The 26,724-nt window shown below is 45.3% G+C and overlaps 1 protein-coding gene and 1 long non-coding RNA gene across 2 annotated transcripts in view; one reads left to right on the top strand and one right to left on the bottom strand.

Moving 5' to 3' along the window:
• The window catches only part of LOC308594073, a 75,737-nt gene extending 72,609 nt beyond the window's left edge, over positions 1-3,128 (bottom strand). Inside the window, exon 1 of the long non-coding RNA XR_014011292.1 lies at positions 3,051-3,128. This is a non-coding gene — a long non-coding RNA (uncharacterized lncRNA). The remainder of the gene's footprint in view (positions 1-3,050) is intronic.
• The window catches only part of ALOX5 (arachidonate 5-lipoxygenase), a 43,502-nt gene continuing 19,004 nt past the window's right edge, over positions 2,227-26,724 (top strand). Inside the window, exons 1-9 of the mRNA XM_081206367.1 lie at positions 2,227-2,400; positions 12,405-12,603; positions 13,666-13,747; positions 15,321-15,443; positions 16,751-16,857; positions 19,447-19,619; positions 22,085-22,231; positions 22,310-22,513; positions 23,427-23,513. Coding sequence (XP_081062493.1) covers positions 2,251-2,400; positions 12,405-12,603; positions 13,666-13,747; positions 15,321-15,443; positions 16,751-16,857; positions 19,447-19,619; positions 22,085-22,231; positions 22,310-22,513; positions 23,427-23,513 — 1,272 coding nt within the window. The 5' untranslated portion in view covers positions 2,227-2,250. The remainder of the gene's footprint in view (positions 2,401-12,404; positions 12,604-13,665; positions 13,748-15,320; positions 15,444-16,750; positions 16,858-19,446; positions 19,620-22,084; positions 22,232-22,309; positions 22,514-23,426; positions 23,514-26,724) is intronic.

The raw sequence follows: 26,724 nt of genomic DNA, 5'->3' as shown, positions 1-26,724 counted from the left end.
ACCTTAGTTTGCCAACCCCTGCCCTAAGATGGTTGGATGGTACATTGTATGCCGCCTTCCAATAGCTCTGGCAACCAAGCTAGCACCAGGTGTCTTGCTCCATTTTCCTTTTGTCCACATTAGTTTTGTTTAAAAATTGTTTTATTTTTTATTTTGACAAAGTAATAATAATAAATATATAAGAATAAAAATGTGCACCGTACTCCTGAGACCATTCCATTGTAACTATCCAACCTCCCAATATTTCAACACCTCTTGACGATGGTTTTAACAGTACAAATTCTACAAACACCTTCCATATCGCCTCAGAATCATTTCTCCTGCATGTTCCCCATCTTGCCTTAATAGCACATGTTAATTAATAGCTATATCCCATGCCTCTTTATACCATTCTTCTATTTTGTATTTACTTTTCCCCTTCCACTTCCTAGCTATAATAACTCACGCAGGTGTCAATAAATTTGTGAGCAAGTCTTTCATAGCCTGCAAAACTTCCACACCATTATGAATTGATGATAATGCTACCTCTGGATTTTCAGTCAGAAACCAGTGATTTCTGTTATCTCCTTAAACACCCTTTGCCCCCCAAAATTGTACATATTTACACCCCCACCACATGTGAACATAATTCCCTGTTTCCTGGCATCCCCTCCAACATAACACTGAATATCCCTTGTTTATTTGATTTAATCTGACTGGTATTAAATACCACCTCCAAACTAATTTATAATTTTCTTTTATCCTAATAGACAACATTTTCAAAGTGCGTTTCTTCCACATTTCCCCCCAGATTTGACTATCTGCTATTTATGTTTCTATCCTCCTTTTCAGAATCGACCCCATCCCTTTAACATTTAATAATAATAATAATAATAATAATAATAATAATAATAATAATAATAATTTATTTATACCCCACCCATCTGGCTGGGTTTCCCCAGCCACTCTGGAGGGCTCTCAATCGAATATGAAAAACACAATACAGCATTAAACATTAAAAACTTCCCTAAACAGGGCTGCCTTCAGATGTCTTTTAAAAGAAGGATAGTTGCTTATTGCCTTGACATCTGATGGGAGGGCATTCCACAGGGCAGGCGCCACCACCGAGAAGGCCCTCTGCCTGGTTCCCTGTAACCTCACTTCACGCAGGGAGGGAACCGCCAGAAGGCCCTCGGAGCTGGACCTCAGTGCCCGGGCAGAACGATGGGATGGAGACGCTCCTTCAGGTATACAGGACCGAGGCCGTTTAGGGCTTTAAAGGTCAGCACCAACACTTTGAATTGTGCTCGGAAACGTACTGGGTTGAAATCCTTATTTCGTTATCCATGTGTTGAATGTAGTTCTTAATTTCTGGTCTCATGTCTTATGATACTTATCTAACCTGTTACCTATCTCATTCAATCCCACCCCTACCAATTTCTCTCCCCCCCCCCATTTTTTCTGAGGCATTTCACCTCTCCCATTGTCCTAATTGTGGGGGGGGGGGGGCGGGGAGGCTCCCCTGATCACTGGAGCCACAGTAGAACTTCTCCCATTATATTTTTTCTGTCTTCACACACACAAGGAAAACCAATGGGGTGTATTGAGGAGGTCCAGCAACCACCCAAGAACATTTGCATTATTTTGCATTTGCATTATTTTGTATATTGTGTGCTGTGGGGAATCATGGAACCAATTTGAAATATACTTTAAATCTCCCTTTACAAACGAAAAGCAACACACACACGAGGCAGTGAGTCATCGAGGCAGATGTATATCATTTGAATATATTTGCACCCGAGGATGCAAAACAAGACTTAGACGGAACTGGAGATATAAACCATATCTAGGATCTAGATCTTATATAGAGATATAAACCGTAACTAGGCAATTCCACTGCAGGATTCCCACCTGCTGATGCCTCCCAACCTCCGTGTCTGTTTGCTGTGGCTTCCTTCCTCTCTGAGTTCTCGTCTAGAGTTAGAAACTTCTGCAGTGGAATAACAAACCCCGCTCCCCCCGAAGGATTGCTTGGTCTTGGGGGGCTAAGTTGGAAGAAGGAAAGATGCTCTGCTAGAGCGCCAGCAAAGTTCCTGCCGGAGGAGCCCCGGAGGAGCGGCAGCGCCTGAACTGGCCCCCGACGGCGGCGGCGGTGGGGGGGCGCCTTCTCTGCGGCGGCCGCGCCAGCGCCTCCCCTCGGAGCGGGACCTCGCCCTCCTCGGCGGGGCGGCGCCTCCTTGTGCGACTTCTGCTCGGCTCCTCGGCGCAGCCATGCCGTCCTACTCGGTGACGGTGGCGACGGGCAGCCAGTGGTTCGCGGGCACCGACGACTACGTCTACCTGAGCCTGGTGGGCTCGGGCGGCACGAGCGAGAGGCACCTGCTCGACAAGCCCTTCTACGACGACTTCGAGCGCGGCGCGGTGAGTGAGGGACGGGACGGGACGGGACGGGGCGGATGGGGCGCCTCGGCAGCCCGCGCTCTGCTCAGGCTCAGAAACCCGCTCGCCTCTCCCGCTGCAGAGCTGCCTGAGAGCCTTCCTTCCACAGAGAGGCATCGAGACGGGGGGCTTCTCCCCCCGCGCTGTTTCTCCCCGTCTAGCAAGCGGGTTCCCCATTTTGTGGCTTCCTACTGACAATGGAAACTTCTGCCCGCTTCCCTTTTACGCCCGTCCTGCACGCCTCGCACCCATCCACCTCTCCGGCGCACCGTTTGGTCCCGGCGCAGCATCTTAGACGTGGCGGGCGGCACTGGCACAGACCAGCTGCAGGGAGCAGAGCCGTCTTTTCCTATTGGGCTTACTGGTGCGTTGCACCAGGGCGCTGGCCTCTCAGGGGCGCCCCAGCGAGTGAGGGAGCTGCGCGGCTTTGCCGGAGGCGTCCCTTTTCCCTGCAAGCCCACCAGCTGTGCCCCATCCATAGCTGTCAACTTTCAGATTTGAAAATAAGGGATCAGCAGCCTCTAAAATAAGGGATCAGCAAGTCACCTGTCCCGGGGACAGTCTACGGGATATCTAACAATCCGGGATAGCAGCGGGAAACGGCGCTGAAATAAGGGTAAAGGTAAAGGGACCCCTGACCATTAGGTCCAATCATGATTGACTCTGGGGTAGCGGCGCTCATCTGGCTTTATTGGCTGAGGGAGCCGGCGTTTGTCCGCAGACAGCAGACTAAGCCGCTTCTGGCAAAACCAGAGCAGCACACGGAAACGCCATTTACCTTCCCACCAGAGCGGTACCTATTTATCTACTTGCACTTTGACGTGCTTTCAAATGGCTAGGTTGGCAGGGAGCTCACCCCGTTGCGGGGATCTGAACCGCCAACCTTATGATCAGCAAGTCCTAGGCTCTGTGGTTTAACTCACAGCGCCACCCGCACAATTTCCCACAAAAAAAGGGACGGTTGACAGCTATGGCCCCATCAACCATATGGCTGGCGGGCATGCAGCTTGCCTCCCAAGCCTCCGCGGGAGGAGAGCGATCCCTGCAGAGGCTTGGGAAAAGGTCAATAACTCTGGGAAACGGGGGTCGCCTGAAGGATCTTTGCACCACAGCGCCGGATATGCTTAAGACGGCCCTGGCAGGGAGCTTAAGAAACCATAGTCGAGGACTGCTGTGGTCGCTCTGGCTCAGTTTAGTGAGGGCTGGCATAAGCTCTCGAGGGGCTCAGCCAGGGTGGGTTCAGTCCGAGTCTAGGTTTGGGCTCATGGGGTGGCTGCTCTGACTGCGCCCCTTGCTCCCTGCCACCACACACAACCACGCAACCTCCTCTGCCCACAGCAATGAGTGTTACCGGCAGCTTAAGCTTCCTTGCCCACGAAGGAGGGCAACTTTACGATATTTGCAAGGACAGCCGCAGCTGCCTCTGACTGTCCCTCCCTCTGGCTGCTATCCAAGGGCGTGGTGGGGAGAAGGAGACTTTGGGGTTGCTTTGCAAGACAACCTGCTCCCTCTGCCTGCTGCGCCCTCTTTCTCTTAACAGCACACAGGTAACAGCAGCCATCTTTTTTCAGACCCTGCAGCTGGGTGCTGACCCCAAAAACCTCAAGGTCCAAAAGGTGTGCAAGTGAGCAGAATCAGATGGCTCCTAAAGGGAACTTTCCCTCCATTTGCCTTCTCTTTGTGGGTGGCGCAGCCTCTGGCGCCACCCAGAGAGAAGGGCAGGGAGTGTAAGCACAGACTCTTGAAGAAAAGCCACAGCTTCCACCTGCTCCCTCAGGGTGAGGTCGCAGGGCCCAATCCTGTCTACCATCCCGCCCAAAGAGAGTGCATGAATGAGCAAGGAGAGAGGGGAACATAAGCAATCAGGAGCAGTGGCAGGCGTGCCTGAGAACAGGAAGTCCAATTGGGCCCTTGAGGCCATTCTCCCCTCACCACCTCCATCGGCTGATGCCACTAGTTCTGCCCAGGGAACTGGCGCATGAAGCCAGGGAAAGCTTGGAAAATACAGGCTTCTTTTTCACTCTTCCCACAGCAGTGCTGGGAGGACTGATGGGCTGGGAGGGGGGAATCAAAGGGAAGCAGAGGGAGGGAGGGCAAAGAGGAAAAAATAGTTTTGTCAAGGGGGGGGGTAACCTACCTGTCGATCATGCAATATCATAACGACACCAATGATTGACAGGTGAACACCCCTCACCTGTCAGATTTGGCCCATCCGGAGAAGGATCCATGAACCCACCTCTGCCTTACAGCCATCTCTTGTCTGATTGATTCTGCCATACTACTGAAAGAAACGCAGGGGGATGTGTTATCCTGAAAGGGGAGTGGCTGGTTCTGCAAAGAGCATCCTTCTCTCACTTTGCCGGTCCTTTTGCGGATCAGTAACTGGTTATGAGACCGGAGGCAGAGAGTAGGAATGAATGGACAATTCATCCAACGAAGGGATATAAAGCGTGGAGCCCCTGAGGATCTGCGTTGGGACTTGTGCTTTGTAACTTGTTCATAAACCATCTAGATTAGGGGTGGGTGCACAATGACATAGCCAAGTTTGATGATGATACCAAATTTTTCAGGGTCATCAGCGCTTTTTTTCTAGAAAAAACGGTCCCGGTATTCCTCTTGTTGCTGTTTGCATGCTGTTTTTCTTCCCCTCTACAAAATGTATATTTGCAATAGCCCTGGTCCTGATGTGATATGCAGGAAAGTCTCGTGAGGAGCCCAAGTGCATCTTGAATATTTGCCATGGGAGAAAGCTACTGTTTTTTAACTTTGGACCTCTTTACAAACCTGTACTAGAAATCTACTAACAAAGTCTCAACATTGTAAGGCTAATAATTCCTGTCACGCTATTTATTTCTCCCTATTAAAAAAAAAAGTATTGTGAAGCATAGAAAACGGTTGTGAGAGAGGGAAAGCTCTTTGATGAGGATGCGTAAAAGTGGGAAATGACATGAAACCCCCCTCATCAATTGTAGAATTTCTTTCACCTCTCTTCTGCTTTTTTGGGGTGTTTGGTAGGTGGAAGAATATATAACTCTATACGGCATATCAATCACATCCTTAGATCCATTTGACCAACCAGTTTCACTTTTCTAAATAAACAAAACAAGCCCACTCATTAACATACTGAACTTCAACTCATTTCATTATTGCTATGATGCTGTTTTGCTAAACAATAAAAAAATAAAGAGCTGCTGGTTTGTGTAAAACACTCCTTAAATAAACATTTCCAGAGAAAGCATCTCTGAACACACTGAAACAAAATGAGGGGCTGATTGGGTATTTCTCCCCCTTCCCCAAGAAAGAGGGTGGGGGAGTAAAAATAAAATAAAATCCTCCCGTCCAAGATCTCCCCGTTGATTACATGAGTGAAACTGAGTCTGCCTGGCTAGGATTTCTGTCCGGGAGATCTTCTTAGGATCTCTCTCAGAGGAGGCTGCTGTCACTATAAAAAATTACTGAAAGACTTGAGGAGGGGAAGGGATACCTGTTCTCTCCTCTTCTCTCTCCCCCCCCCCAGCATCTCCCCTCTCTGCCTTGCCACCTCTCTCATTAAAGAGACTTCATGAAACAGACCCGCCTGTCAGCTGAGGGTTGCAAGAAGGGTGGGGACAGGAAGGGGCTTGCTATTTGTTTTAAGGGGGGGGGCTTTCCAAAGAGAGTCTGTGGTTGGGTGAGCATCCTCCTCTGGAGGGCTCTTTCTGCTCTTGTCCTGGTGGGATACAATGAGCAGTATCCCCTTGAGGGGGAAGAGCTGCCTAGGAGTTGCTCCCCTCAGGCTCTCTGTGGCTGGCTGACAGAGCCTCTGAGGCACCCTGGCCATGGCTAACACACAACATCTGTGTGTTGCCTCAAGAAAGCTCTGGTGGGGGGTAGGGAAAGAAAGAGAGAGAGGGGGGATTGACTTCCTTTCCCCACTTTTCTGCTGATCACAAAGGAGGCATGCTTCCATCCGAAGAGCTTCTTTCCCCAGGGGCAAAAGGAGACTTCATTCCACTCGGGTCAAAGACCCAGTTTGGTGCACACATACGGCAAGGTGGCCTCTTGCTTCCTACAGTGTCATCCTTGGTTTCCTCTTTTGCATAGACTCTTTTGGTTCCATCACCACAGCTCTCGCTTCCTCTGAAGTCATTCAAATTTGTGGTGGGTCCTTTCGATAACAGAACAAGCCTTATGAGCTGCTGCGTGCCAAATACTCAATAAAAGCAGCAGATATGGAAAGTCTGAAAGGGAAATTTACTTGTAAACCTAATTCTGATCATAACTAGAAGATTATCTAGAGTGTACTAGACTCCGCTGGATATGTGGTTTGTTTGGAAAAGTCAGAATAGTGGGGTCATGCGGGACTAAATCATTAAAAGACAATTAGAAAGAGAGAGAGAGAGAGAGAGAGAGAGAGAGAGAGAGAGAGAGAGAGAGAGAGAAAGAAAGAAAGAAAGAAAGAAAGAAAGAAAGAAAGAAAGAAAGAAAGAAAGAAAGAAAGAAAGATCAGCATGGCTCCCCTTCTGGAACAGGCGTGCTGGAAGTACACCCAGTGGGCACACGTCTTCAGACTTAGTTCTGCTTCTTAATGTCTGCTTTTGTTCTTTTTCCTGTATAGATTCTTTCACAAATAATGTTGCATAATGTCTTAGTTCCGCATCTCATTTAGTTTACTATCCTTCCCAGGGAGTTGTTTTGAAACTTAAAAAATAGTTGTTGCAGGACTTTTTGCTTATTGCAGCAAAAAGAGATCTAGAGATATCTTTCTCACTCTGTGACCATTAATATCTAATATCTCTGCCAAGTTACAGTGTTATATTCACAGGGCAAGAATTGTTTCTGAAGGAATAACATACTCACTTGGGTGTGCAGCTGAGTCCATGGACCAATGGGGCCTGTTCACGGCTTCTGTTCTTTGACCCACCCCCCAAAAAAATCACAAACACAGATAGCATTACTGAATGTTTGTGAATGGCAAGTGCTCTGCCAACATTACAACCAGATCCATTCCAGAATTAAGCACCAAAGTGAATATTATTAAAATTAGAAACCGTATAGTATCACATCCTACATAGGAAGTCTATTGCAAGACAGAAGGTCTTAATGTGAAAATAAGAGTTTCAGAAGTGAAATCGGCAAAAGTAATAATCCTATTATTGTTCTCAGGTCTTTCCTTATTCATACCAATCACCCCATTTACTTCTGCTTCTCAGGCCTACAGGAAAATAAATTAATTGTAGTCCTGGAAGCTTTTGCTCATTCTTATTGTGGCTTCGTATGCTTTCCTGAGGGATGCAGGTGGCGCTGTGGGTTAAACCACAGAGCCTAGGACTTGCCGATCAGAAGGTCAGTGGTTCGAATCCCTGCGACGGGGTGAGCTCCTGTTACTCGGTCCCTGCTCCTGCCAACCTAGCAGTTCGAAAGCACATCAAAGTGCAAGTAGATAAATAGGTACCGCTCCAGCGGGAAGGTAAATGGCGTTTCCATGTGCTGCTCCGGTTTGCCAGAAGCGGCTTAGTCATGCTGGCCACATGACCGGAAGCTGTACGCCGGCTCCCTCAGCCAATAAAGCGAGATGAGCGCCGCAACCCCAGAGTCGGTCACGACTGGACCTAATGGTCAGGGGTCCCTTTACCTTATGCTTTCCTGATGCTTGTAAAATTCTTGTACGACAACCTGTCTATGTTATTGTTACCTGTGCCTCAAAATAGTATGTTTAAAAGATGGAATATACTTAGCTCGATTCAATGTCCTTCTTTTTTCAATCTATGCTCTGCCCATTTCACTTGTTTTTAGCTTAAGCAAATTTCTGCCAGTGTCAGAACTTTCCCCCAGTCCAAAGGCAACAGTGAGGGGAGGGAAGTATATGATGCACATAATATGATGCTCAACCATTCCTCAAAAGACTTGGTTTCCAGACCCTTGATCATCTTGTCTGCCCTCGTCTGCACAGGTTCCAGCTTGTCAATCTCCTTCTTCAACTGTGGTGCTCAGAACTGGTCACAGGATTCTGACCAAGGCAGAATAGAGTGGGACTATTACCTTGGGACGCGGGTGGCGCTGTGGGTTAAACCACAGAGCCTAGGACTTGCCGATCAGAAGGTCAGCGGTTTGAATCCCTGCGATGGAGTGAGCTCCCGTTGCTCTGTCCCAGCTCCTGCCAACCTAGCAGTTCGAAAGCCCACCAAAGTGCAAGTAGATAAATAGGTACCGTTCTGGCGGGAAGGTGAACGCCGTTTCCATGCACTGCTCTGGTTCGCCAGAAGTGGCTGTACGCCGCCTCCCTCAGCCAATAAAGCGAGATGAGCGCCGCAACCCCAGAGTCGGTGACGCCTGGAACTAATGGTCAGGGGTCCCTTTACCTTTACCTTTATTACTTCCCTTGATCTGAACACTAGACTTCTGTTGATGCAGCCTAGAATATCCCTAGCTATTTTGCTGCTGCATCACACTGTGGACTCATGTTAAGCTTATTGTCCACCAAGACCCCTAGATCCTTTTCACATGTACTGCTAGTAAGCCAGGTGTCCCCATCCTATATTTGTGCAGCTGTCTTCTTTACCTGCAGCACACCTGATGTCACATATGATCTTGTGGGGCAGGTGTGTGTGGCTTGGGTAAAATGGCCTCACAGGTCATATTAGGATCCCTGATGGGCCTAATATGGCTCAAGGACCACAGGTTTTCAGTGTTTGACATAAATGCAGGAGAGGGAATATTTTGGGGTATCAATACAATGTGAGGTAGTTAGTTCATTGTTCCACTAACCCAAAAATAATGGCAGATGTCAAAGGAAGGAGCTCAACCATGACCTAAAGGTCGCTTATCTTATTTTGAAACATAAAAGAAAAACTAAAAACTTAAAAGAAAACTTCTTTTGCAGCGGGGCAGGAAAGATGCCGAATAAAATATTATTCAGAGAGCAGGCCTGAGATTTACAATAAAATGCATTGCTATATAATGTTTTCTTTGTTAATTCTGATTTATCACCCTGTCAAAAATCTATAAATATAGAGATGTTTATACAGACATCAGATTCAGTCCATCAGAGCCTCCTGGGCTTTTAGGTTAGGAAACTCATTATTGCTGTGTGTCTGTCAGACATATCATTATAGGTAAAAGTTTAAGAAAACTTTTGAAATATTATTTGCTTGTGACAATCAGTAAATTGTGGCTTCATCCACACTTTCATACCTTATCTTGCTAATGTGTAAATATTGTTTGATGATGAAGATTTGCACTATATATTCCACCTTCATTTCAAAAAATACATTTTCTGATTGAAAACATTTTGTTGGAGTAGCTCCTTTCAGAACACACAGCGCCTAGTTAATTGGTAAGTGTTTTCAAAATACCAGGAGTATGATAGTCTCCTAAGGGAGGTGGAAACATAACATTACAGTGAAGATAGTTTGGTATAGTTTGGCATTACGTGACTCCCCCCACACACACCATGCTGGGAAGCTACTGGGTAACAATTGCACCATTGTTGGGATTCTTAGTTCAATGATTAATCCATGCCCGTTTGCATATAAACAAAGTACTGGGATCACAGGGCGATTGTCTTAGCTTTACAGGGAATGAAACTGTAAGCTATCCCTCATCATATCAGAAGTAATATACACTTTGTGTTCAGTTTCAGGTAATATTTTTTGACCATCTGGATTCATCTTGGATCCATAGTATTTGCATAGCTATGTTCATTATTTTTCACAGTAAGAGGGCCACCCTTACTTGTTTCCATGAAAGTTTTGCCTCACAGAATTATCTTTATCATCTGCTAATCACCAGACAAAAGGAAGCAGGCATGGCCTTGGTTAAGAAAAGAACTATCAGTTAAGGCTGATGGTTTAAGCAGCAGTCAGTAGTTCATCTTCTGGGATAAATAAAGAAAACTCTCCAATCTGCAGGCGCTTTCGTCCAGGAATGCATTTGCCATGTGGATGCAGTACCCAAAAGCGTTTTCGCAATTACCACTAAAAATGCCTTTGAGACATTCATGTGACTCTGTTTTTATGTGTGAATATTCTGGAACAATACAACCTTTAGAATACATCTGAAGGCAGCTCTGTATAAGGAGATTTTTTAATGTTTACTGTTTTAATATGTTTTTATATATGTGGGAAGCCTTTCAGTTGCTGGGGCAACCCAGGAAGATGGATGGGGTACAAATATAACAACAACAACAACAACAACAACAACTATTATTATTATTATTATTATTATTATTATTATTATTATTATTATTATTATGACAATACTTTTTTGTAAATCAGCTTGTGATCTTCAGATGAAGGGTGGTGTACAAATAGAATAAATTAAAAGAAATAAAATAAACTGAGTAAAATGATTAAAAAGCTGGGAGCTGGGGATAAGAGGAAAAGAAAAGGATCTAGCTAAGTTGAATAAGTCTTCAGCAGACATCCATGGGAATGGAACAGGCTTGAAGCAGAGAAAAATTGAATAGCCTTCTGAGTATCCAAAAAGGGAAATAGTATGAGGATCTATGATGTGGTCAGTTATAAGAAATAAGCTTCCTGATTGGCATTGGCTCTGACAAAAGAGGTCGATTACTTTAATGGCAATGCTGGACAGAAGAGATATTAAAATCTAAATAACTCAAGTACTGGTGACCAAAGGTAGACATACTACCCAGAAGGTGCATGATGTGTCCCCCACCAGAGGTACCACCCCTTAACACCCCCACACACCCCAGAGACATATAATTTATTTACTGCAGGAGGGGGCCTGATGGAGCTGTCCTCCTCCCTTGATGGGACGCAGGTGGTGCTGTAGTCTAAACCACTGGGCCTCTTGGGCTTGCCAGCTGGAAGGTCGGTGATTCGACAGGGTGAGCTCCCATTGCTCTGTCCCAGCTCCTGCCAACCTAACAGTTCGAAAGCACGCCTGTGAAAGTAGATAAATAAGTACCGCTGTGGCGGGAAGGTAAACGGTTTTCCGTGTGCTCTGGCTTCTGTCACGGTGACCCGTTGCACCAGAAGCAGTTTAGTCCTGCTGGCCACATGACCCAGAAAGCTGTCTGTGGACAAACACCAAATTCCTCGGCCTGAAAGCGAGATGAGCGCCACAACCCCAGAGTTGCCTTTGACTGGACTTAACATTCCAGGGGTCCTTTGCCTTTTACCTTTTATCCTCCTCCCTTGCTGATATCAGTGGTAGTTCTGGCTGTCTTGCCCTCCTTGAAAGCAAGCTCAAACCCAAGAGCAGATCAGGTGAAAATGTTGAGCACAAGGGAAAGCTGCACCAGTCACATAGTTTTTCCTTAAGACAGTGGCCTTGACAGCAGTTGGACTCCTCAATGTTTGTATTGGATGTAGGAGAGGTTCCAGGAACTCATTAAGCTTGCACTAATTTTGTGGCCCACGTGTAAGTTGAATCACATGTGTGTCAGCTGCAGTGGGTGGAGATTTGGCTTAATCCACTGTAGCTTTCTCTGTAATTTTGCAGTAATACAGCACTTGTTGCTAAAAGCCTAGGCCAGGCTTCCTCAACCTCAGCCCTCCAGATGTTTTTGGCCTACAACTCCCATGATCCCTAGCTAGCAGGACCAGTGGTCAGGGATGATGGGAATTGTAGTCTCAAAACATCTGGAGGGCCGAGGTTGAGGAAGCCTGGCCTAGGCAACCAATGTAGTGCTCTCCAGATGTTGTCAGCCTAGAGCTCACAGCATCCCTTTCCATTGGCTTTGCTGGCTGGAGCTGGCAGTCCAGCAACAGGAGGGTCCCACATGAGCTATGTGGCTCAGAGCAGTAGCAAAATAGGCACATAGCTCTCAGCTTGTGCAGAGTTCCAGGTGAACTGAGCTCCTTGGTACAGGGGCTCACCAAAGACATGTCAAGAGCCGTCATAGCATGGAATGGCCCTAACTATTGTAGTTATGCTGTTCAGTGAGGATCAAATAACATCTTTCAGGTGTGGCTGCCCTTAGACTCATAGACACTCAGTGTTTTCCAACAGATCAGAGCCTCTGAATTTCATTCTTCTAGATTGATACTTACGATGTGACAGTAACTGAAGACCTCGGGGAGATCCAGCTGATAAAAATTGAGAAACGGAAGTACTGGTTTCCTGATGACTGGTACTTGAAGTATGTCACCGTGAAAACACCCATGGGTGACTACTTAGAGTTTCCTTGTTACAGATGGATTACAGATGACAAAGAGGTGGTACTCCGAGACGGACGAGGTGAGTGCTTTGCAGTGTCCTTGACTAAGAGCACCAGGCAAAGCCAGAGAACTTCTTTACTTAGTTCCCTACTTGTTGTATTACTCCAAGGTATCCAGACAAGAGATACGACTCATCACCCCCAATATGTAAATCAGATTGTTCTGTTCAGTCTAAAACGGTTGCTAAGTAGCTCCTTTGCTATGATAGTCCACCAGATCACATGTAAGCACTTATGGAAAATAGTTTATATCTGCTGTATTACATTTCTATCGGGCACAACTACAATAATATTATTTATTCTTTAACGATTGCTAATTAAAAAAACAAAGCAGTAGTTGAGAATGCACCACTACAGTGATATGGACTTTAAGCAGAATAACATTACATAAGCAAGATAGGAAACTTATCTCCATTTGGTTGCCTAGAGCTCCAGGAACCAACAACAGCTCCAACTGACTAGCACACAACACCCAACCAGTCAGGGCTTACATCAAAGCTCAAATTTATATACTTCAGTCCCTTGGTGGCTGAGTGCCTCCAGGCCTGATATCTAAATCTTCCACCCTGTCCCAGAAGTCATTATTGGGATGGTGTGGGGTGTGGGTGTGGGTGTGGGTGTGTTACATCACCTGCCACATCCTGGTGACACTTATATCTGAAGCACAAACAGTAAATCAAGACAATAAAGCAAAGCAAAAACCCTTGCCAACAAGTATGGAGAAATAATTGGACAAACCAACTGGACTTCCAGAAGGTGATCTGTTTCCTCCTTCAGCTGGTGGCCCTTGACAAATGAAGCCCAAAGAAATGTGACCATTGGCTGAAAAAGCTTGCCTACCCCAGCCCTGAAGATTAAGAGTTTGAGACAGGAAGGAACATGTAGAGGAAGAATAGGCAGAGAGGAAGGTGAACATGGCGAATTGCAAAGATGAGGCAGCTTGAAGTTCGTAATGACTTCAAATAATCAGCTGCATTCTTGGCCTTTAGCTTATTAGTACGAAGGAGAGAACTGTGCTTGTCCTTTGTATAAAGCTGTTGGTGCATTTTTCAGTCTGCGTATCTTTTCATCACCTTCCACAGCCAAGCTTTCTGCGGATGACAAGACTCAAGTCCTCAAGCATCACAGACGCAAAGAGCTGGAGGATCGTCAGAAGATGTATCGGTCAGTTTCCTAAAACTTCCTATTTAGCGCTATAATTTTTCTATAGTACCCTGAAGTTGTGATCAAGGAGACCTAGCTTTAATTTTACTATATAATGAAACACCAATGCCTACAGGCTGTGGCTCTCAAACGTCTCTCAGACAATGCTTGGACAATGCTTGCATATTTCATAGAGACTTAGAGCCACACACAGCCATCACTTCTGGAACTGCTACATAAAGTACAAGGGCATTCTGCACGTTCCATATATGCTGAGTTCGTTAGGCAAGTGTTAGTTTCTACTAGTTGGCTGTGAAGTCCAGTCCCAGCAGTAATACAGCAATTTATCAACACATAGATTGTCTGAAATTTTTCCGCAAACTCTGGACTCTTGCGGTAACGGGGGGAAAGTTCTCTGATTAAAAATGAATCAAATTCATATGAGTTTCAATTACATCAGTTTTCTGATCTAGGTCAAAGTAAAGTTTCGTCTTCTGCACTAGTGAGATAGAGAAAACGTAGTATACTCACGACCCAAGAAACTTTGATTAGTTGCAGAGCCGGAAAGGGGGGCATTCATATATCTTCTTCTTTTTAAACCAGAGAATAGAGTGCAATTAAAAGCCTTTTGCGTATTACATATACTGTATTTTTCGCTCTATAAGACGCACCAGACCGTAAGATGCACCTAGTTTTTGGAGGAGGAAAACAAGAAAAAAATATTCTGAATCTCAGAAGCGAGAATAGCAAGAGGGATCGCTGCACAGTGAAAGCAGCAATCCCTCTTGCTGTTCTGGCTTCTGGGATAGCTGCGCAGCCTGCATTCGCTCCATAAGACGCACACACATTTCCCCTTACTTTTGAGGAGGGAAAAAGTGAGTCTTATAGAGCAAAAAATACGGTATGCAGGGACTACAAATTATGGCTGGGTTTGGTAGCAAAAGATACATCTAGGCATGCTCAGGTACCCAGAGGCACTATTCCACACCCAAAGATAGCTTGCCCAGTTCATAACCACCACCACCAGTTGTTGACTAAGGTACAGTGGTGCCTCGCAAGACGAAATTAATCCGTTCCGCGAGTATCTTCGTCTAGCAGTTTTTTGTCTTGCGAAGCAACCCTATTAGCGGCTTAGCGGATTAGCGCTATTAGCGGTTTAGCGGCTATTAAAGGCTTAGCGGCTTAGCGGCTTAGCTGCTAAAAGGCTATTAAAGGCTTAGCGGCTTAGAAAAGGGGGGGGCAAAAAAAAATCTCAAGACTCGCAAGACATTTTCATCTTGCGAAGCAAGCCCATAGAGAAATTCGTCCTGCGAAGCGCATTGAAAAACGGAAAACCCTTTCGTCTAGCGGGTTTTCCGTCTTGCGAGGCATTCATCTTGCGGGGCACCACTGTATATGCAGGAAACAACTAAAAGTTGTGTGATCATTTCTGGCTATTTGGTGGGCAGTAGCAGATGGGGGGAGGGGAGTCGCCACTGTCCTTGCTGCCAAATGGATTGGATGGAAGAAGGAACCGTGGCCAGGTTGTGTTTCCTGTCGCAGCTTGCCCTCAAATGGAGAAGCTGCCTTCTGAGTTATTTTCATTTTTAACCAGGTGGGCAGAATGGCACCCAGGCTTTCCCCTGAACATAGATGCCAAATCTCACAAGGACTTGCCTCGAAACATCCAGTTTGACAGCGAGAAAGGAGTCGACTTTGTTTTGAATTATACTAAAGCGTGAGTATTATGGTGGCTCTCATTATTTGGTAGCGATATTCCAGATTGGTCTGGGATAATGGGGGAAAGGACAAAATTGATTAAAGTACAATTTAAACAAATATTTTAATCACGTAGCACTTTAAATGATGATGCAAAACAGCACATGATTCCATTTTGAACGTAAAATTTCAGTAATCAGAACAATGGTAACAAACACAATACTTATGACTATACTTCATAAATGTTACCTTTACAGTACAACCCAAATAATTAATAAAATGATGCCAACTCTAACAACATATTCTAATTTTATCTACCCAGACCCTGTCTTCTCACAGTCTAGCTAAATTTGTAAAATTAGCCAGTTCTAATATAGTCTAAGTTTTTAAAAAAATCTTTGGTATGGAGGCTTTGCCTGTCTGTCCAGCTACTGTCTCAATTATTGCTGTATTTATTTATTTAAAAGCATTAAAAAAAACCACATAATGTTTTTCAAAGATGTCTTGTTCACTTCTTTATGATGGCATTGTTGAGTTTGGATCCCAATCCACAAATCTTTTCATTTAGCAGTAAGTTGCATGCGCAGGACTACATGCAAGGGTGAACTGGAAGTAGAGTTGTGTGGAAATGACTCCTTAAAGTTCTCCACTTTGTTAAGGGGTAGAGAAATTGGTGGCCGTTTCACCAAATTTCTCCAAGGGGAGTAGCAGTTCTCCAACAGTTTCTCAGTGGTGGGGCTCACAGCACTGGCAGTGCTATTAATACAGTTTTTCCTAAGGTTTGTTGTTGCTGTTGCTGTTGCTGTTGCTGTTGCTGCTGCAGTGCCAGCTATGTTTGCATCCAATCCAATTAGCTTAGTACAGTCATAGACGGTGTTTGCCTTTTTTTAATCCTCCATGATGCCCTGGACTTGGCGTTCCAGAGAATCGTGATGGAGAAATAGCAGCTACCATTAAAAATGGTGGATAATGTTCAGCAAAAAAATTGCAACTCCACCTTGTTTTTCTAGGAGGATTAGAAAAAGAAAAATCTTAGATATATACGCGGTAAAATGTCTCCTGAGAAATTTTGGTGCAGTTCTTTGGAAGGTAACATAAGATGATTTAGAAGTGGTGCCAATGTCCAATACGTTTTAAAACACTGGTACCATTTCGCTTGTGAGATTTAGTTCCTAGATTTATTCCCCTTCATTTAATCCACGTCCTTCATTTCTGAACATTTCATACAGAAGTAAAGAAGTTATGGGAAAAGTGAAATGAACAAGGAGAGAAATGAAACAAAAAAGATTACAGCCAATGACCTCACAGAATTTTTTGTTTTATTAGGATGGAAAATCTCTATGTTAATCGTTTCATGCACATGTTCCAATCTTCCTGGAGTGACTTTGCAGATTTTGAGAAGATCTTTGTCAGAATAAGCAATACAATTTCTGGTAAGATTGATTGCAGTTGTTGACACTAGCATCACAAGATGAATTAATCTTTATGTTGCTGACCAAAATTTTAGTTTGGACGCCATTTAGTAGTTTTTCAGCTAAAAACCTTTGGGATATGTGTTAGGCCAATAATTACTGGAATTTATGTACCCAGCGGTTGCACAAGTCGAAGGGCACTCAAGAAACTAAAGGTAAGTAATGTAAATTTATTAATTTAATTACAGCATCCACTTATACTGTACTCTAATAATGGTACACTAAAGGCAATGTGTGTTAGGAGGTAAACCCTGTAAACGTGTATCTCAGGAGCCAAATCATGGAGTGATAAGCCTGTAGAAACCGAGTTTTCATTTTCACCAAAGCAGGGAAGCCTTGAGAGGCCACGGTAAACCAATAAGCTTTTGGAAAAGAGGTATAAAATAGGCCACCCGCCCCTAATAGTTTTGCACAGTAGAGACCTAGCTAGTGGGGAAAGTCGAGTTAGAATCAGAAAAGTCTACTTAGCTTTCGCCTCAAAGTCAGTGTAACTTTTAGTTTTTAGGGGAGGAAAGAGCAGCAAACCGAGCAAAAAAAAGAAGTATTTGCTGAAAGCTTCAGTTTTTCGTGCAGTTTTCAAAACCAGAGTGCAAATTGCAGCTTAAAACTGTGGGGTAACTTGCCCTTATCTTGATTTAAGAACAAAGCAGGCCTGACTTAAGGTTGTCAAGAGCACCTTGAAAGTGAAAGGATAGTCCTCCATCCAGGTCTTAGCCAGGGGTGAAATTGCCAACGTCAGTTTCTCTCACTTTTTCCTCTTTGCAACATTGAACTCAGTTCTGAACACTTGAATGCACATTCTTGTACACATTACTTGGTTGGAGATCTGGACCGCAATATTCTGAGACGTGTGGGTTTTCTGAAGGAAGGCTACATGTTGGCTTGCATATTGTTTTGCAAAATGCAAATTAGATAGGGTCAGCTGTCCCGAATCAAATTTCTCCCCCATCCTTACTTTCAGCTCTGCATAAGACCACTTCTCAACTACCGTATTTTTCGCTCCATAAGACGCACTTTTTCCCTCCTAAAAAGTAAGGGAAAATGTGTGTGCATCGTATGGAGCCTCCTGCCTGCATTCGCATCTGGGATGCATACAGGTTCTGCTCAGCGCTCCCTTTAAAGAGCGCGTGGCTCTTGCTGGCTTTTCCAGGAGGTGGGGGAAGGGACTGACTGCCCTCTGTCCCTTCCCACACCTCCTGGAAAAGCCAGTAAGAGCCGCTGCCAGGCTCTGCTCAGCGCTCCCTTGTAAGGGCTCCCTTTTGTCCCTCATCCCGCTTTGCTGGGAAGCCAGCAGAACAAGAGCCGCTGCGCAGCTATCGCTCTTGCTCTGCTGGCTTCAGCGAGAGCTGCGCAGCTTGCTCTGCTGGCTTCTCAGCAAAGTGGGAGGAGGGATGGAAGAGTTTAAAGCAAGAAAAGTGAGAGCCGCTTACATGCTCTGCACAGAATATTTTTTTCTTGCTTTCCCCCTCTAAAAACTAGGTGCGTCTTATGGTCAGGTGTGTCTTATGGAGCGAAAAATATGGTAGTCAGCTTCAAAAAGCTTTTAAAGGGAGTCCTAGAGGGCTCCAACTGCCCCATAGCCTCTGTATCATCCCCACTTAATCACCACCCAGTATCCACTCCCTTGACCAGGCATAGGCAAACTCGGTCCTCCAGATGTTTTGGGACTTCAATTCCCATCATCCCTGACCACTGGTCCTGTTAGCTAGGGATGATGGGAGCTATAGTCCCAAAACATCTGGAGGGCCAGGTTTCCCTATGCCTGCCCTTGACCATAAGTAGGCAAACAAGGCTTGGGGCCTGGATCCGGCCCAATGGCCTTCTCAATCCGGCCCACGAATGGTCTTGGAATCAGCATGTTTTTACATGAGTCGAATGTGCCCTTTTATTTAAAATGCATCTCTGGGTTATTTGTGGGGCCTGCCTGGTGTTTTTACATGAGTGGAATGTGTCCTTTTATTTAAAATGCATCTCTGGGGTATTTGTGGGGCATAGGAATTCGTTCATCCCCCCCCCAAAAAAAATAGTCCGGCCCTCCACAAGGTCTGAAGGACAGTGGACCGGCCCCCTGCTGAAAAAGTTTGCTGACCCCTGCCCTTCACAAACATCCCCATTCTCACAGCACTAAATGGACCTCAGTCCATCTGCCATGCCATTCTTGCTCACTGGAATTTGGCAAGCTCAATAGTTTGACTTCTTGTTCTATTTGGTTTCATCATCAACTAGACAGGGCTATATATGTAGAACAATTTAGCAAAGGAGCCCATTATGTGTATGTATGCTTTTTATGTAACAATATTTTGATATCCAGTAATCTCAGTCTCTCCCAGCGCCTCTAATGTAGATTGCATGTGTGCTGGTCATATCATGTTGTTAAATAAATTTACCCTGAGCCTCATTTTCAGGCTCTGCCTTCCTTTTCTCTGTTTGGTTTTTTATTTTATTTTTTGTTTTACTTGATATAGTTTAATATAGAATAGTTATTATTTTTTGGAAGGAGTTCTGCTAAAAATAGTCTTTGGGTTTCGTTCTCTTTTTTTCTCCTGTTAGAGTACGTGATGCAGCATTGGCAAGAAGATTTTATGTTTGGATACCAGTTCCTGAACGGGTGCAATCCTGTCTTGATCCAAAAGTGCACAGAGTTACCAAAGAAATTTCCCGTGACTACGGAAATGGTAGAATGCAGTTTGGAGAGAAATCTGACTCTGGAAGAGGAAATCAAGGTATAAACATGGAACGGATTTATTTCAGTGTTATAGTACTCATCAGTTTAAAAGCTTCTCAGGAAATGTATAGAAGCAGATTGCATTCTTTGGGAGAGGAGTGCTTTGTCATCCAAGCAGAAGATTTGCAGTTTGAACACTGAGTTGAAATTCAGTAAATCAGTTTGTATGTAAAGTACGTAATTTGAAGGCAACATTCAGGTCAGGATAGGGAATGCCTACTATACTATACTATGGGGTGCACTTTTTAATGCTGAACATTTTGATGAAATTATAATACCTCTTCCTTGGCTCCATGAGTAATGATGGTCCTGTGAACCACCGGGAGCAAGTTATCCTTCCTCCAATGATCACATAAATAAAAAGATTACTAAACCTATTAACACATTGTTATCTTATATTTCTTTTAAAGCAATAACATCTGCCCACCCCCATTGTCTGACTTGTCTTTAAGACAGGAAGCGTCTTGAGGGCAGACACCTGTCTCTTTTTGTAAAACTCTGTGAGATACATGCCTGGTATGAGACATCTAACAGGCTTTGGAGGCAAGATCTGCTGGAATCAAAAACTTAGGATACAGTGGGTCTCCAAAGATAATTTGCTCATCCTGGTTCCACTGAGGCTCAGCCGGTCTTGGCTTCTGGGATGTCAACAAGGCCAGTGTTAATCCCCCAAAAGGGATGTCCTGCAGGGAGACTTAGGCTGGATCTCAACCCTGTCCAGCTCAGCCATATGACTTAGCAACCCAGTGTAAAGGTAAAGGCACCCCTGACCATCAGGTCCAGTCGTGACCGACTCTGGGGTTGCGGCGCTCATCTCGCTTTATTGGCCGAGGGAGCCGGTGTAAAGCTTCCGGGTCATGTGGCCAGCATGACTAAGCTGCTTCTGGCGAACCAGAGCAGCACACGGAAACACCGTTTACCTTCCCGCCAGAGTGGTACCTATTTTTCTACTTGCACTTTGATGTGCTTTCGAACTGCTAGGTTGGCAGGAGCAGGGACCGAGCAACGGGAGCTCACCCCGTCGTGGGGATTTGAACTGCCGACCTTCTGATTGGCAAGTCCTAGGCTCTGTGGTTGAACCCACAGCGCCACCCACGTCTCCATCAGCATTAAGTCCCTGACGCTGGCTCAGCCAAAGATAATTTGCTCATCCTGGTTCCACTGAGGCTCAGCCGGTCTTGGCTTCTGGGACGTCAGCAAGACCAGTGTTAATCCCCCAAAAGGGATGTCCTGCAGGGAGACTTAGGCTGGATCTCAACCTTGTCCAGCTCAGCCATATGACTTAGCAACCCAATGTAGAACGCTCTTTTAAAGGCTTGTTTTGCTTCTGCCTTGCTTTGGGAGAACAACAGCAGCTGTCCCGCTGCTGAACAGATTTTGGATCCGGTGTAACTTTACTCTGGCTTAACCTGTTTTCTTTAAGCCAGTTGTTTCTTGGGCATAGGATTGCTGCCCTAAGAATTTAGTACATTCTAAGGGACGAAAATTTGATGCTCCTAAAAAGAGGCTTAAAGGACACACATGACAACACATTTATGCTACATTGTTGCAACATTGTGATGTTATGTTGGTCACAAGTAATGTTGCATGTGAAACATACTTCAGTTAATATCTCACCACATTTCCTTAATGCTAAGAACCTCACAAGGGACGCGGGTGGCGCTGTGGGTAAATTCTCAGCGCCCAGGGCTTGCCGATCGCATGGTCGGCGGTTCGAATCCCCGCAGCGGGGTGAGCTCCAGCTCCTGCCCACCTAGCAGTTCGAAAGCACCCTTAAGTGCAAGTAGATAAATAGGTACCGCTTTCTAGCGGGAAGGTAAACGGCGTTTCCGTGCACTGGTGCTGGCTCGCCAGAGCAGCTTCGTCACGCTGGCCACGTGACCTGGAAGTGTCTCCGGACAGCGCTGGCTCACGGCCTCTAGAGTGAGATGGGCGCACAAACCCCAGAGTCTGTCAAGACTGGCCCATACGGGCAGGGGTACTTTTTACCTTTACCTTTAAGAACCTCACAAGACAAGGATGTAGCTAAAACATAGATTTTTCTTTTCATTTGTTGTGGGGGAGAGTATGTATTTTTGTGACTAATGTAACATGATCAAGAGCATACATCATACTGCCTTTAAGCTCATTTGATTTTGTTCCTAACATAAAATTTCTTGTCATTTCACCAAATGAGAAAGTAAAGCTATCAATAACCTATTCTCCTGGGGGTGGGGGTGGGGGTAGAGAAATTCTGAGTCGTCTTCTATGTCACACTTCTGGTTGTTTACTCCAATTTCAAAATAATGTTGCCATATGAAACTCTTGAAAATTATATATATATTGAAAATTACATTTAGAATGATATAGAACATGTTAGCAATGTCCAAAAATGAAAGCTGAATCTGTAGGTTGGCATTTTCATGGAATAACCCATTAATCAAAGTAAACAAGTGTGCATGTTTTCTTTCATTTTTCCTACAGCAAGGGAATATTTTCATAGTGGATTATGAACTTCTGGATGGTGTTGAAGGCAATAAGACTGACCCCTGCACTGTGCAATATCTGTCTGCTCCAGTCTGCTTATTATATAAGAATTTAGAGAAGAAGATTGTCCCTATTGCAATCCAGGTAATCTATGTTTTACCCACTAAAATAATAATCTTTCATTATTGAAAGAATTGTTAACTATTTTGTTACACTCTCCAGATAAAACAAGCTCCTGAGCCAGGGAATCCTATTTTCCTGCCATCAGATGCAAAGTATGACTGGTTATTGGCCAAAATTTGGGTACGTTCTTCTGATTTCCACATCCATCAGACTGTTACTCACCTCCTTCGGACTCACTTAATTTCTGAAGTGTTTGGAGTAGCCATGTTCCGGCAACTGCCTTCCGTCCATCCTCTCTTTAAGGTGGGTTAATTGGATGCTAGGAAGATGTGCATATCAGACATAATTGTTTTGTTTCTGCAAGATCTTCAGTTTTCTGTTAAATGTATTGTTAATAAAAGTAATATTTGGTATTGTACAGACGAGAGAGCCCCTGTATATTTAAGGCAGATAAGGCAAACAGCATTCTATCATTATAAGACTGGAACATGTTATATATATATATTCAAGATAATTTGTCCCAGCTCTATGAAATGTGGCAAGAAAAAATTACCTCTTCTGAATTGTAAAATGGCTCATTTTTAAAATATTCCACTAAGAAAAAGCTAACACAGTTAAACAGTCTTCTTAAGTGCAGTGGTGTTTTTTTTAAAAAAACCTGGCCATTTTAATTTTCTTTGAGCCATTTTAATTTGACCAGTATTAGATAAATAAAGCACACAAATAGTGTCTTCAAGTGGCAAATTGTCTACCCTGACAACAACACTATGTATAATTGGTCTGAATTATGTGCGTCCGTAAGCCTTCTCTAAACTGCCCAAATTGACAAATCAGTATATTTGTATTATTTTGCTGGAGAACCCTATTTAACCTTCAATTCTGGTGCAGTGCAGTCCAACATGTTTGAATACTACCTACATGTTGAACGCCTTTTGGCAGTATAAAGTGCATGTTTCTCATACTGTAGATCTGATATCTAGCAGCATCTATCAAATTGTAAAGGACTATGCTTTGAAATTGTCTTTCAAAGCATAGTCCTTTACAATTTGATAGATGCTGCTAGATATCAGATCTACAGTATGAGAAACATACACATAATTTATATTAAAGCTGTAGTTCCTTATTTAAAAGCAAGTTGTTTTAGGAGCCCATCATATTCCATTGTTAACACTGAAGGAATATTTCATTCTTATCTACTTTCTCTTCTGGTTTACAGCTCCTGGTATCCCATGTGCGGTTTACAATAGCCATCAACACTAAAGCCCGAGAACAGCTTATCTGTGAATATGGCCTTTTTGACAAGGTGAGAGAGCCCTGATTTCATAAGTTTGTACCTCAAGGAAGTGTCTTTCACATAGTTCTTTCAATGACTTTTCTCCATAAAATAAATATAATTAAATTTAAAAATTTAAAAAATCCTTCCAGTAGCACCTTAAAGGTAAAGGTAAAGGGACCCCTGACCATTAGGTCCAGTCGTGACCGACTATGGGCTTGCGGCGCTCATCTCACTTTATTGGCCGAGGGAGCTGGCGTACATCTGGGTCATGTGGCCAGCATGCTCTGGCGAAACCAGAGCAGCGCACGGAAACGCCGTTTACCTTCCCACTGGAGCGGTACCTATTTATATACTTGCACTTTGACATGCTTTTGAACTGCTAGGTTGGCAGGAGCAGGGACCAAACAACGGGAGCTCACCCCGTCGCAGGGATTCGAACCGCCGACCTTCTGATCGGTAAATCCTAGGCTCTGTGGTTTAACTCACAGCGCCGCCCATGTCCCTAGTAGCACCTTAGAGACCAACTAAATTTGTTATTGGTATGCATACACACCTCTTCAGATACACTGAAACAGAAGTCACCAGACCCTTATATATAGGGAGAGGGTGGGGAGGGGTATCACTCAGGAGGGTGGTGGGAATGGGTGATTGACTGATAGGTGTGGTAAACCTGTTGACTGTTAACAACTGCAATTGGTCTTACAGGAAAAAGCAAGAGATGAGATGGCTAAAAATAGCTTTATCATGTATAATGAGATAAGATAAAGCTATTTTTAGCCACCTCACCCCTTCCTTTTTCCTGTAAGATCAATATTTTGTGGGAATGTTCTGGGGTGCAGGAGAGGATATATTGACTAATTATATCCTTGTCCAACTTGTGCTAACAAGTTCCCAAAATATCAGCAGAGTTTAAAGACATTCCCCTTTTGTTCGCAACGGTAACGTGTGCACAGGTTCGCTAGAACCTCTATAATAATTACTCTGGTAATTTCCCCTTTGTTCCCTCTTAAAATACAAGACACAACACAGTCTTTATAAAAGTATAAAAGAGTTTACTCACGATCTGTTCACAGTATGATCCCAGATGGCAGACAGGCTTAAAAAGGTAAAATACACTTAGAATCTATCTTATAGGAAGATAGCCCTCTCCTCTCTTGGCTGAGAGCCAAGAGGGCATCCTGCTTCTTCGAAAGGTGATGGCAGAGAGAGAGAGAGAGATGGCTGCCTGCCCTGTGCTTTTGTCATTACCTGCACAGGTGAGGCCACACCCACCTCTGGTCACATGCGGAGGAAGTCCGTCCCCAGGAAGTTTACCTGCTTGCTGGACAGACATCCCTCCCTGTTATGTACTGAGTTGACTAGGATCCAAACTGCAGCAGTCTGATTGGTCCTAGAACAATAGGATTCAGAATGCAGCAGTCTGATTGGTCCAAGAACAATGCAGCAGTATGATTGGTTGGCAGGAACCACCCAATCATGCTCCAGATATAAGTGAATCCACAACCTGATTGGCTTACAGTAGAATTCCAGAATTAACCAATCATGTGCAGCCCATTGTGTAAATAATGTATATAAAGCAGATACTCTGAGGGGACTTTCATTCATTCCTCCTCACCACTATGAGCTGAATAAAGAGCATGAAATCACTTTGCGACTCTGAGTATATTTCACTGGCGACGAAGGTGGGATCCCGCTGAGCTGACTGCCACACACAGCACCGCAGCACCGCCACCTGCCGCACCGCTGCCTCGCACCGTGTATCCAGGCTTCAGCTCCGGGACACAAGGAACTCAGAATGGCAGCCAACAGCAGCTTCTCGCCATTCAACCCAGCATCTGGAGACTGGGAAGCGTACGCCTCCCGTTTCACCTTCCTCCTAGAAGCCAAAGGGGTCACCGACGAAGAAGACGCCAAGAAGAGGGCGATACTCTTCAGCGTCTGTGGAGAGGAGACGTTTGAAATCGCCCGGGCTCTCCTTGCGCCTGAAGACGTCGCTACTGTTCCATACAAAACAATAATGGAACAGCTGAAGGGGCACTTTTCACCGCAGCCCTCAGTGGTGGCTCGTCGAAATGCCTTCTACGCAAAGCGTCAAGCCCCTGGGGAAACCATAACTGGGTTTGTGACCTCTCTCCGCCAAGCCGCCCGGTTCTGCAACTTCTCAGAGCTGGAGAACATGCTTCGTGACCGCCTCGTCGGTGGCCTGAAGGATGAGAAGCTGCAACGACGCCTCTACGCTAAGAAGGACCTAACGTTCCAGGTCGCTCTGGAGGAGGCCCTGGCAACGGAAGCTGCCGAGAGGTCAACGCAAGAGGCACGGCCGAGCCTGCCATCCCAACCGAAGGTCCACCACGAAGACCTCACTGACGACTCAGGATCCGACAGGGAGGAGGTGCACCGAGTACAGCAGTGCACTCAAGCAGCGCACAGACCACAGCTGCCTCGACGAGAAGGAGGAAACTGCGCAAGCTGCGGGGAGAGTCACGAGAGGAGGACCTGCCGTTTCCGCAACGCAGAGTGCAGGCAGTGCAGAAAATCGGGACACATCGCCCGGGTGTGTCGGGCTCGGCCAACCCGACACCAGGCACCAGATGACCAACCCAAGAGCCCCAGGTCCCGGGGCCCAACGCACCAAGGCAACTTGACGGAGCTCACGGACTGCCAGGTATACCAGTTGCCCCACCCCAACGTAGAGAAAATTTATGTAGAGGTACAGATAGAGGGGACCCCATGCCGCATGGAACTTGACACGGGTTCAACTCTATCCATAATCTCGGCAAGGACCTTAAGGAAACTGTGTCCTACTGGGGGTCCCAAACTCAGGCCGGCCCCATTCACCCTACGGGACTTCCAGAAACGTAAGGTCCCCACAATGGGGGTGGGGACCTTCAGGGTGCAATACCGAGGGCGGACGCGGCAACTGGACTTGCTTGTGGTCAAGGGCCCCTACATTAGCTTACTGGGATTGGCATGGTTTGGACCGCTGGGGCTAGCCATCACCGGGGTGAACCACACTACCTTACAAGTGGATGTGGACGCCATCTGCAAGGAATTTCCAGGGGTTTTCGATGGGAAATTGGGACAGTATACAGGCCCCCCCATTGCTCTACAGCTTGACCCTGCAGTACGACCGGTCAGGCTCAAGGCCCGCTGGGTCCCGTTCGCCCTGAAACCCCGTATAGACGAGGAATTGGACCGCCTCGTGGAGCAAGGAGTGCTGGAGCCGGTGCCTAATGCC

Source organism: Podarcis bocagei (assembly GCF_964188305.1).
Source record: "Podarcis bocagei genome assembly, chromosome: 8".
Taxonomy (NCBI): Eukaryota; Metazoa; Chordata; class Lepidosauria; order Squamata; family Lacertidae; genus Podarcis; species Podarcis bocagei.
Note: the sequence above shows the minus strand (reverse complement) of the source record. Positions and strands in the feature narration are given on the sequence as shown.